The sequence below is a fragment of the Gadus chalcogrammus genome, chromosome 15 (genome assembly GCF_026213295.1).
Source record: "Gadus chalcogrammus isolate NIFS_2021 chromosome 15, NIFS_Gcha_1.0, whole genome shotgun sequence".
Taxonomy (NCBI): Eukaryota; Metazoa; Chordata; class Actinopteri; order Gadiformes; family Gadidae; genus Gadus; species Gadus chalcogrammus.
Window position 1 is genome coordinate 22,760,035 of NC_079426.1, and position 12,500 is coordinate 22,772,534.

Below are 12,500 nucleotides of genomic sequence, written 5' to 3' on the forward strand. Positions count from 1 at the left end.
ACGGTAACAGTTTTTCAGATACACGCAGGATACTGAATCCCATTGCTGGTTTATCTTAAAGGGCAATACCACCCAATTTAAGAACAAAACATTGTGGGGTCTTTTTTTTAGACAAGTGCAGGCAAAATTCCTGATCAAACTCAAATTCATTATCAAACTCAGAGTATAACAGAAAAAAGAAAAACAATAAATAATTTATGAAAAACATTATGCACTCAGTTGACGTTTTTCTTCTGTTGGGGTTTAATGTTGTGTCTCTTGTAATGGCCCTGCTGTGAGAAGAGAAGCAATACTGAGTGGGTTAAAAGGTAATGCAAGTTGAACCAGGTAACTCTACTGCAGCGGGTTGGCACGCTGGTAGCTCTACACTGATCCCCACATGGACCAAAACACGGATCTACAGATAAAACACAAACACACTCACACATGCACACACACATGCATGCACACACAAACACCCACACACCCACTCATGCAATCACCACTCACTAAAACACACACCGACGCAAACACAGACACACAGACACACACAAACACACATATGGACACACCTGCAGACATGCACAGATATACATATTCCTATTGATATCCCCACACATAAGCATACATAAGCATACATACGGACACAAACACACACACGCACAAACACACACACACACACACACACACACACACACACACACACACCACACACACACACACACACACACACACACACACACACACACACACACACACACACACACACACACACACACACACACACACACACACACACACACACACACACACACACACAAGCATACTTATTGGCACACACACGTAGACACACACAAACACAAGTAGACTTTATTTTAATGACACAAATTTCACTTTAACCTAACATTCCACTATAGCCAATCTCCATGCATAATGCATATAATGCTTAACCCTTGGTCTCATGCTAGGGTGTATATTAACTCCATGCTCAATAACCATCTCTATTCACTATCTCACAGCCTTCCAGGGTGAACTGACGGTTGTGTGTGTGTGTGTGTGTGTGTGTGTGTGTGTGTGTGTGTGTGTGTGTGTGTGTGTGTGTGTGTGTGTGTGTGTGTGTGTGTGTGTGTGTGTGTGTGTGTGTGTGTGTGTGTGTGTGTGTGTGTGTGTGTGTGTGTGTGTGTGTGTGTGTTTGTGTGTGTGTGTGTGTGTGTGTGTCTATGTTGATTGATGCATATATTGGTGAACACCAATGGGTCCACTTGACTGAACTCAGGTATCCTTTTCTGTTTTTAGTGATTCATGGCAGCCTTATTTTGGTCTGCCATTCTGAAGGCATGTGGCTCTTGGGCAAATCAGATGACTGTATTTATTTGAATTATTCTTTATCGGCAAGCATGACTTAGGAAGTGCATTTAGCTTCTTTTTCATTCTCCATGCATTCTCGAGGAATGCACTGTTAGCGGTCGTGGATTGAATTCACATGTTATTTTTTATTGGAGACTATGTTTGAAAAGAATAGCCCCAATTTAACTTTTATTTATACACTGATACTATTTCAATAAATGCCCATCTTGCAACTGGGCCGTAGTCTAATCCTCTTTGTTTTAACGTAGGAGTGATGGGAACTTGTCAGTTCTGTTTAATGGAATGGGGAGAAATTACTCTTTCAGACGCTTTGCCAGTGGCAGAAACAAGCGAGTAAGAAGCAAAATTGCAATGTTGTCTGCAAACAAAGCAAAGGGTAGATACACCCCACAACATTAGACTGAGAAAAATACGAAATGTACACATATTTGCAGAATTAAAAACCCAATATTTTGTAAATTAGCCTTCGATTACAGTTAAAGAAAGGTTCAGGCCATAGCATACGATAAACTGCACGAAGACAATTAAACTTAGATTTGCATACAAACTAACTTGATTGCAGGTTTCACATTATAGTAATTTCTATTTTCAGAAGCAGTTCTATGTGTCTAAAAAGTTTGTATAACAAATAGCATTTACGAACATCGTTGAGCTCAGATGTGGAGACATGGTTGTTCCGACAAGCACACTAGGATGATGTATTTAAAGGGATTTAGCGCTGAGCATGTGGACCAATGCAGACCTCCACCACCTTGTGGATACCGATATTATCTCTGCAATCTTCATTTGTCATTCTGTGTTGTACGTTTGTTATGCCCAACTGTCTCTCTACCACGTTGGCTATAGAAGCAAATCAAATCTGCTGACAGGAAGAACAGAAGAAGAAGAGCAAAGCGAAACTCAGGAGGTTATTTTATCTATTAATTATTAATTAACTACCATTGATTTATTTATAGAATTGAATACAAGTTGTGTACGTTATTTGTGATTAACTTTTTGATTTTTGAAGTAAAACTGTTTCTGCTAAATATGTAGTAACTTGACATTTTCTAATACCTGTCTTTACATTATATATACAGTGCATATATTTTTGGCCTGACTAGGTGTCTCCCTCAACATTTCTTGATCAGACAATAGGGGCCTAATTCCGGTCGATAAATCAGCATTATCAAAGCGATGGGTTGTTCTGTCTTGCATGACAGGGTTAGGGTTAGGGTGAGGAAATACAATCAAAATGTGAAATGTCGCCCAGGTCGGACAAACAAAACACTATGAGCACCATTGTTGTTATCTTAGATCTCATGTCAGCGGAGCAGCGGTGTACGGTCCAGTTACAGGTCCTCAGTTCCATGAGAGAGAGGTTTAGTTAAGGAGCAGGATACTTAGTTCATCTCACTCAACAAATTGCTCCCTGCATGATTGCTTTGGTGTTGTTGTTCTAAATGATATTGAATAGCTTCCTGGTCAGGAGCAGGTAAGCGTCCATATGCCAGTGTTGTGCAACTCTTTATATTTAGGATTGGAAACTGTTTAAGAACATAACTTTAAATGTTCCTATCGGATATCATAAGATTTGGTCAGGAGGACAACCGGCTCCTTCTGAAATATAAATAATTGTTTTTAGTTCATTTTGCTGACGTTAACAAACCAGTAGGTTTATTTTATTTTTTTTCATTTGTTCATTTGATAAAAATGACATTCTGTCAGGCTCTGTAAGCATGTCTTACTCCTCTCAATAGATTGCCTCTACAAGTGTTTCTCTCAGTAAAACAAAATTAATTCCCATCTTGGGGCAATAAACAATTATATGTTTGTGTCAAAACTAATTACATATGAATTCCCCACAGCTCTTGATACATTATTTGCGTGCACCACATCTGATACATTCTGTGTGTGTTAGCAATAATTGGATGAGACACATTTTATTATTTTTGGTCAGCCAAAGATTATTTGAATAATTGTCAGTTGGGAGTGATCAGTTCGGATATAAGCCCTATTCCTTATTACCATGGCCAACTAATTACTCTGTTTGATTAAAGAAATGTTTTTACGGCATCTCAGACTCAAGACTTAAACGCTATTTTGACACGTCTTCCCAAAATGACAGAACAAAAAGGCTATAGCCCGAATTAATTCTGTGAGAAACTCTTCTCTTCTCTCTTGTTCTTCCTTCACTGACCGGCTGATGGATTATTTATAATAATAATATTAATATCAATATTAATAATATATATACTACTACTTCTTTTGTATATTTTGTTGGTGTTGAACTTGTTCTTGTATATAATATTCAAATAAATAACAGGATGTAGCAGATTTAATCATGCATAATTCTAATCTGGGGTCTACTTTGGCTCATTCAAACAAATTAGCTAAATGCCTATGCAGATTGAAAGCTTTTACCTGTGTGTGTGTGTGCGTGTGTGTGTGTGTGTGTGTGTGTGTGTGTGTGTGTGTGTGTGTGTGTGTGTGTGTGTGTGTGTGTGTGTGTGTGTGTGTGTGTGTGTGTGTGTGTGTGCGTACTTGTGCGTGTGCGTACGTGTGCGTGTGCGTGTGTGTGTGTGCGTGTGTGTGTGTGTGTGTGTGTGTGTGTGTGTGTGTGTGTGTGTGTGTGTGTGTGTGTGTGTGTGTGTGTGTGGGGGGGGGGGGGGGGGGGGCAGCAGCGAAGGCGCGTGCTGTCGGTTTGACGAGAGACAGGTTGGAGGTCTCGATCTGCACACAGTTCTCCGGGGACGCAGAGGTTAGAGACCGTGAAATATCAACGGAGCCCAAATTATAGCAGAATGAGTCCTAGGGCTTTTAATGGCAACTCAACACGCCTTTACATCTCATAAAGACTTCAGTGTGCACTCTAAGTGACCGTCGGCTACTGAAAATAAACAGGAATCAAATGGTGTGATTGATTGAGTGAATTAGTTCAAGTAGCGATACATAGAGCTGCTCTCTGACCAATGCATCTCAGATATATACACACAAACACGCAGACACTGACACGTACACAATCCGATGTGAATCCCTCAGTCAACGTTATTGCAAAAGTGAAAGTAACTTTTTTTTAGATAAACTTGTTGCCCAATTACGCCAACTCAATAAAGTGTGGGAGTACATCGACCCCTGAAGACAGAACCCTTCTAACCTTTCTTATTACATTAATCTAAATATCTAAAATATGTTCGAATTGGCTGATAGCTCAAAAAGATGTGTGACCTAGATGTGTGGCCTTTATTAACAATAGTTTTGATGTATATATCATTTTATGTGATTGTTAATTGGATGTCCATACCACACGCGGACTTCTGAGGAATGTGACCTATCACATCTACCCCCATTGCGCTGGTCTCAGGTCTGCTTCAACAAAAAGCAGTCTCGCTGACACACACACACACACACACACACACACACACACACACACACACACACACACACACACACACACACACACACACACACACACACACACACACACACACACACACACACACACACACACACACACATAGTCACTTTCTCTCACAAGCAAGCACATGCACGCTTACACAAACCTACATCTTGCAGTAATCAGCTCAATTAGTGGGGGTCGTGGCGGAGCGCGGCCGGGTGAGCGGTGGGAGGCTGTGAAAACAGCCAGTTCACTATTAGGGGAAATGCGATCTCCATTCATCAGCGGCCGTGATAATCACCGTTTAGACCGAGCAGAGCGGGTCTCCGGCCCGGTGCCCTTCCTGATCAAACTGATCCCTGGAAACAACTGGTTTACAAACACTGTCAAGGGCGAGACGGGACCCTGATTCGCCCTGTCACTGCCAGTTGACACCGCTAGGCCCACTGTGATGTTCTGGGATGTGGTGTGTGGAGGCTAGCCTCATTCTGGGAGGTGTTGTGTGGAGGCTAGAGGGCCAGAGCCTCGCTCTGGGATGTGGTGTGTGGAGGCTAGAGGGCCAGAGCCTCGCTCTGGGATGTGGTGTGTGGAGGCTATGGGACCAGAGCCTCGCGCTGGGATATGGTGCGTGGAGATTATGGGACCAGAGTCTCGCAATGGGGCCACAGAGATGTGTACTGTGTTATCAATTAGAACCAATAAGGAGTGTCGGCCATCATAACCGCCACTGACAGGGACACTAAACATCAGTCTGTTATGAAGAAACGGGCTTGGTCAAATGTCTAATAGTCGTTGGCATACACAAAAATTAAATAATAATAATGAAATAATAATAATTAAGAAATAGGCCTACATCTATAATTGCACATTCCATCGATTAACATGAGTTATTGTGCATTCATTTTTTTTTTTTATAATGGTCTGATAACCGTCCACGCATACCCCAAAATTAAATCCTGTTGATGTTTAGGCGTCTGAAGCAGTGAGAAGTGAGATGTGTTCTGCGTTGTTTCTCCTCGGTTATTTCAGTGTTTTTTAGAGACGACTCAGACGAGACATTGTTTTTCTGAGTTAGCCTCTTGCATATCTAGTTACCAGCTTCTTGTTTTCTCTGATCTGTTAAGGACGAGCGAAAGTTGAATAAACTATTTGTAAAAAAAAAGAAAAATCTTATTTAAAGGATTTAAGACATAAAGTTGTGTATCGGATGCTATACTGATAATAAGACGAAGAAGAATATGTAGAAGAAGAGGAAGAAGATGAAAATCTTAATCATACAAATCAACATTATAAAAATTGCAATAATATATTTATAAATTAATAATACAACAATAATAGCAAGGTGATGCTCATTCATGATTTTTATTCTAATCATTTACTGCGTTATAGCCTAATTATTTGCCTCGACGTTTTTTTGTTTTCCTTTATCCAGGTGGATTTTATAGGTAATATAACCGATACAATTGCTTCGTGCGCTTCCGATCCAGTCCACTGGCCCGGTCCCCTGGCCGTTATCCCCAGTCACCGTAGGCTGTAAACCCCCCTCCGAGAGGCTTCAGGCGGAACCAAAGCCACTTTATTAAACACACACACTGATCTGGCTCTTCTGCCGCTCTTCCGCTCTGCTGATCAATTACGTTTTCCCAATTAAACCAACAGTAAGTCTAGTAACCGTGCTATTTATAAAAGAGCCTCATGACCAAAATGGTTGGATCTAATCTGATGATTAAAATATTTAATGATACAATACAAAATATGAAACTATTCCTGTTATCTAATCTAAATTGTGAAAGTCTTTAAAGATATAAACATGAACAATTATTTATAACAATGTTTTTGTTGCATAACACTGTGCCATATAGGTTATGATATGTATATAAATATATATATTATACTATATATATATATATATATATATATATATATATATATATATATATATATATATATATATATATATATATATATATATATATATATATATATATATATATATATATATATCTCCTAGTATTTAAGTAGGGTAATTCAACTAATTGTATAATGTAAAAGTCGATTAAATTGTTCAATGAAAACTGTTTGCATGACTTGATGTTTGTCCGGCTGTCCTCTGGAGAAGAGAAGGGTGAACCGCGAGAAGAAGATAAATGGATTCAAATAAAGTCTTGTTTAAAAATAGTTCTCGTCCTTTCATTAAATAGCAGCTGTCAGATTCGCTGTAATGTCCTCCACAAATGTAATCTCGTTTTCTTGTGGTTCAGATGTGTTATTAGGGCTGTGAGCAGCAGTGTGCTTCTGCACTGCACTGTGAGCTGCAAGGGAAGCTTCACACCCCACATGATACTCTGTTCATGGGACTCTTACGGAGAGGTCCCGAATAGGGTAGATCGTTAAAACCTCTACCGGTCAGTCCTCCCAGTCCAATAATCAATAACACACCGCAGTCTCACTCTCCGCTACACCAACAATCCCCAAACAAACAGGCGCGTGCCGTGCAGTCATCAGCCTCACCTTTCACTGACCGCCGTCCCTCTCCGGTGTTGTCCGGGATAGTCGCGCGCCTGCTCCTCCTCTGCCCCTGATCCACGTCCCACCTCTCTCCGCCGGTAACGTCCGCTGCACGCGCCGCTCCACTGCGCGCACGCGCGCACACACACACACACACACACACACACACACACACACACACACACACACACACACACACACACACACACACACACACACACACACACGCACACGCATACTCACACACTCACACACACACACACACACACACACACACACACACACACACACACACACACACACACACACACACACACACACACACACACACACACACACAACCCTAAAACAGTAGCGATTGCTATATTGTCTTAAATGCTAGAGGCGACGCATATATTTTTTAACTTTTACTATTATTAAAACCGTGTTGTCCATCAACGCAATAGTTTCGACCGTTGTTGTTATAATAGATAATGTCCAAAGGGTTCAATTGGGTGTAGCATAAATCTACATGTATAAATCTAGCCTATAGTATAGGGCTACAACCAATGGTGATCTATTTATTGAAAGTATCCGACAGCAACCGCATTATATTTAAACTCTAATTAACAGAAATGTCTCTGGGACTGTTGCTGGTGTGGAGATGGACACACACAAACACGCACACGCACGCACACACACAAACACACACACACACACACACACACACACACACACACACACACACACACACACACACACACACACACACACACACACACACACACACACACACACACACACACACACACACACACACACACACACACACACACACACTCCCACGTGGAATAGTGAGCTATAGCCTGGGCAGTAGCGGCTTGCTGCGCGCTCACGCATGCCTGGCGAGAAGTCATTTTGCGCGCTCTGGCGCCGTCCTCCCTTGAGGTGCGGGACTCTGTGGTCTCCTCCTCACTGGACGCTGTTTGGCTGCCGGGTGTGTCTGTCAAAATGGATATTAAGGAAAATGTTTTAGGAGAGAAAAATCGAAGCAATATTTCTATTGGTTGGCGGGGCTGCTTGTGGAGGGAACACTCGGGTTGACTCGCCAAGGAGCCTCCTCAAAGCAGATCAGGTTACTCTGAGTGACAGCGTAACCATGGCAAATAATTTGACTAAAACTATTGTATTATCCTCGCCATTCCCGGGTCAGATAACCGACCAATCAGAGTTCATATAATCTATTTTCTTGCCAGTTCAGAATAATATTATTAAAACAAGCCAGCAAGCCTGTCTAGAGGACTAGGGCTGGAACGGACGACCGGCGGAGGGAGAAACTACCGCTGTCTCTCTCTCACGACACTTTAGGAGGGACGTCACCTGGGGTTTTATTCGGTTAAATGGACTCGCTTCATTCCACGTTATGCGCTTGGATCTTACATTTCTCATCAATTCTGCAATTTCCTCTTTGAGGAACCTTTTAATCGATGGACTTGCGTCGAGAGGGTTGCTTTTCGCGTCAGGACTAGTCTTGTGTTTGCGGGCAAGGAGTGCGGGGAAGTAAGCGCTAACAACATCACACCATTGGTTTCGGTCTACTCTGCATCATGTCCATGCTCCCGACGTTTGGTTTCACGCAGGAACAAGTGGCGTGCGTTTGCGAGGTCCTGCAGCAAGGCGGGAACATTGAGAGGCTGGGTCGGTTTCTCTGGTCGCTCCCCGCCTGCGAACACCTCCACAAGAACGAGAGCGTGCTCAAGGCGAAGGCCGTGGTCGCCTTCCACAGGGGGAACTTCCGTGAGCTCTACAAGATCCTGGAGAGCCACCAATTTTCTCCGCACAACCACCCCAAGCTGCAGCAGCTGTGGCTCAAGGCGCACTACATCGAAGCGGAGAAGCTGCGGGGCCGGCCCCTCGGCGCCGTGGGGAAGTACCGCGTCCGCAGAAAGTTCCCCCTGCCGCGCTCCATCTGGGACGGCGAGGAGACCAGCTACTGCTTCAAGGAGAAGAGCCGCAGCGTGCTGCGAGAGTGGTACACGCACAACCCCTACCCGTCTCCACGGGAGAAGCGGGAGCTGGCCGAGGCCACGGGACTCACGACCACTCAGGTCAGCAACTGGTTTAAGAACCGGAGGCAGAGGGACCGCGCGGCAGAGGCCAAAGAGAGGTAGGAACGTGCGGTGTCTCACCGCGTTGTTTTGGGTGCTTCTTGGTCAGCGTCTTCTCGGGCCCTTGATTAGAATGACAGTTATTCACTCGTATTCATTACGAGTCCATAACAGTAAATTTTCCCTTATATTAATTCTGTTTAAATTACACAAATGATTACATGAAAATGGTATTAACTATAGCCCTTAACCGTTAATCCATCCGCCATGGTGGATAATATATCCACCATGGATGGCCTATATAACTGTAGCCCATTCTTATACAAAAATATAATTAGCAATGTTATCATTATTATTATTATTATTATTATTATTATTATTATTATTATTATTATTATTATTATTATTATTATTATTATTATTATCATCATATTATTATTATTACTATATCATTATTATCATATTATTATGTGCCCTCTTCTTCTCATGATTATTTTTGCGATGATATAATATTATGACTATGATTATTGCCACCCATAGTTATGAGTGCTTTTATTTATTTTTTGTATTAGTTTAGTTGTTGTGTTGTTGATGTGGTTGCTAGAATATGTCCAACACTTTCGACATTTAAATGTGAGTAGTTTATATCTCAAAGTGTGGAGTCACAGCCAGGCAGAGTGCAGTGAGAAGGTGTAGGTATACGTGTAGGCTCGCCCTATAGGTATAGGGTGAGACGTCCTCTCTCACAGTGAGAAGGTATAGACCTACGTGTAGCGAGGCTCTCTGACGTCCTCTCTCACCCTCCAGCCTCTTTTGGCCGTGCAGTGAGGTCGTCTACAAATTTATTATAATAATAATAATTATTATTAATATTATTAGGCTACTGTTAATATTAAAAAATATCAATATTTGTTTAATCTGCCAATGAAAACAGACTTCAGGAGGTGTCGGGCTAATCCATAAATTCAGAATGAATGCTAATCTAGAAATTAAGGACAGTCCCTGTGCCTACAATTAGAACATACAAAAGCAAGTTCAAGAACTACCATTCACTGTATAAGGTATATAGCTTCAAGGTATATAGCTTCAAGGTAGCCTCAAATTATAACGTGTGACACGGAGGCCGCCTCGCGTGCATGGGACGGTGTGTGAGGGATTGCGTAGGGTGGTTGTTCTGAAGGAGGGAGTACCTTTAAAAGTGGAAAGATATCCTTTAATTATTTGAGCCATTCATTACTTCATTACATTACTAATTTGAACCAATTCCTGAACATTGATATTATGCCTATTTATTTATTTATTATATAGCCTATGATTTCTGCTTCAATAACGTAGCATAATGAAACACACATATATATATATATATAGGCTATATACAAATATATACATATATATATACATATATACACACACACACATATATACACACACACACACACACACACACACACACACACACACACACACACACACACACACACACATACATATATATATATATATATATATATATATATATATATATATATATATTACTCTTAAAGAGTAAACTTTATGCTATAAAGTTTACTCTTTAAGAAAGATATATTTAGGTGTCAGTGAGACAGAAGAACATCTAGTCTATTATCATCAGGGTGCTGATGGCTGTTCTGTTTTGTTGTTTTGTTCACAGAGAAAACAATGAGAACTCGAACTCCAACAGTCACAACCCATTGACTTCTTCCATGAATGGAAATAAAACTATTTTGGGGAGTTCTGACGACGATAAAACCCCGTCCGGTACACCGGATCATACATCCTCAAGCCCCGCCATGCTGCTCAGCTCCGGGTTACCGTCTCTGCACGGCCTGGCCCCCCCGCCGGGTCCCAGCGCCATCCCGGTGCCCGGCCCGGACTCAAACCACCATCACCACCATCACCACCACCACCACTCTTTGCACCACGATACCATACTAAACTCTATGTCTTCAAATCTGGTGGACCTTGGCTCTTAAAGAATAAACACGCCCCGAATGCGCGGAGATCTTCCAATGGAGAAGAAAACAAAAGAAGAACCAAGGAGCTTCAAGCACTTCAAGACCGAGAAGGTTTAAGAGAGAGAGAAGGACACACATATTAAGAAGGATACACACATTGAGGCCTTTTGGAGGAACGCAACCGGAATGTAAAAACGTAACGCGTCAAGTTGTTGAAAACAATGACAATACAATGTCTTAATTATTGCTACTATTATCGTTATGGTTTTAGGGGTTAATCAACTGAAGCTCAAAGACCCCGAGTTACGGTAGCCCACCCTCATCTTTCTGTTTACATTGGATTGTCCGAAAGAGCCATAAGCAATTGATATTATTGAGTTAATTTTGTTTTATTTTGTTCGGGGTACCGTATCTTAAAGTGTCTTATGTCACACATCTCTGTGATGGAAATTAGTCTATCTTAATCTCTTGATATTATTATTTGTGTTTTCATTTGAAAGAGACTGCATGTAGCCTAAACTTTGAGATAAAAATTAAATATAAACCCAGCAAGTCACCTATAGTTTCATATACCCTTTACAATAAAATAAAAAAAGTTAATTGAAATATATAATTTGTTTCATTCCCGCGAGTTGTTGAATATATCCTGTTCTGTTTCTCTGATGTCCTCAATGCTCTTGTAGTTTTCACTTTAGGCTGCTGCTGCACATCGGATATTCCGGCTCCGTAAGTAGCCCGCAGGTAGACTAGACTGGGCCCTATTATTAGCCATAGGACAACTTGGTTTATAACAACCAAAAAAAACAACATATTGGTACAGAATAATTTTAGAAATTATTTTCTGCATTATGCATTACGTTTTAGGGCCAGCACTGATTTACAGAATAGGATTATTTGACCTCTTATTGAAGAATTGTCTCATGGCCATCCTGACACCATAGGGTAATGCAATTTTGACGTAAGGAATAAATAATTTAATTAATAAAATCAGATATTTACTAAATCGTGTGATATAAAAATGTAGTCTCTGAGGCCTGTACGTGGAGGGTCAGAGAGGTCAAGAATGACAGGGCTCTGTTCGCTAAAATGATCCTTGCTTTCCTCAACGGGTGCTTGATGCTCAAGCGATGACACCTTATCTCTCCTCGCCTGGTGAACAAAAGGCCTGCAGTGTTCAGAGCCACAGAAAACTGGAAACGCGTG

At 41.4% G+C, this 12,500-nt stretch overlaps 1 protein-coding gene across 1 annotated transcript; it reads left to right on the forward strand.

Annotated features, from left to right (window-relative positions):
- Window positions 1-8,335: 8,335 nt before the first annotated feature.
- On the forward strand, window positions 8,336-11,866 carry six2a (SIX homeobox 2a). Its single transcript, XM_056609510.1, has 2 exons — window positions 8,336-9,380; window positions 10,994-11,866. Exons 1-2 carry the CDS (start codon window positions 8,821-8,823, stop codon window positions 11,313-11,315), a joined length of 882 nt encoding a protein of 293 aa, XP_056465485.1. The 5' UTR covers window positions 8,336-8,820; the 3' UTR covers window positions 11,316-11,866.
- Window positions 11,867-12,500: the final 634 nt, after the last annotated feature.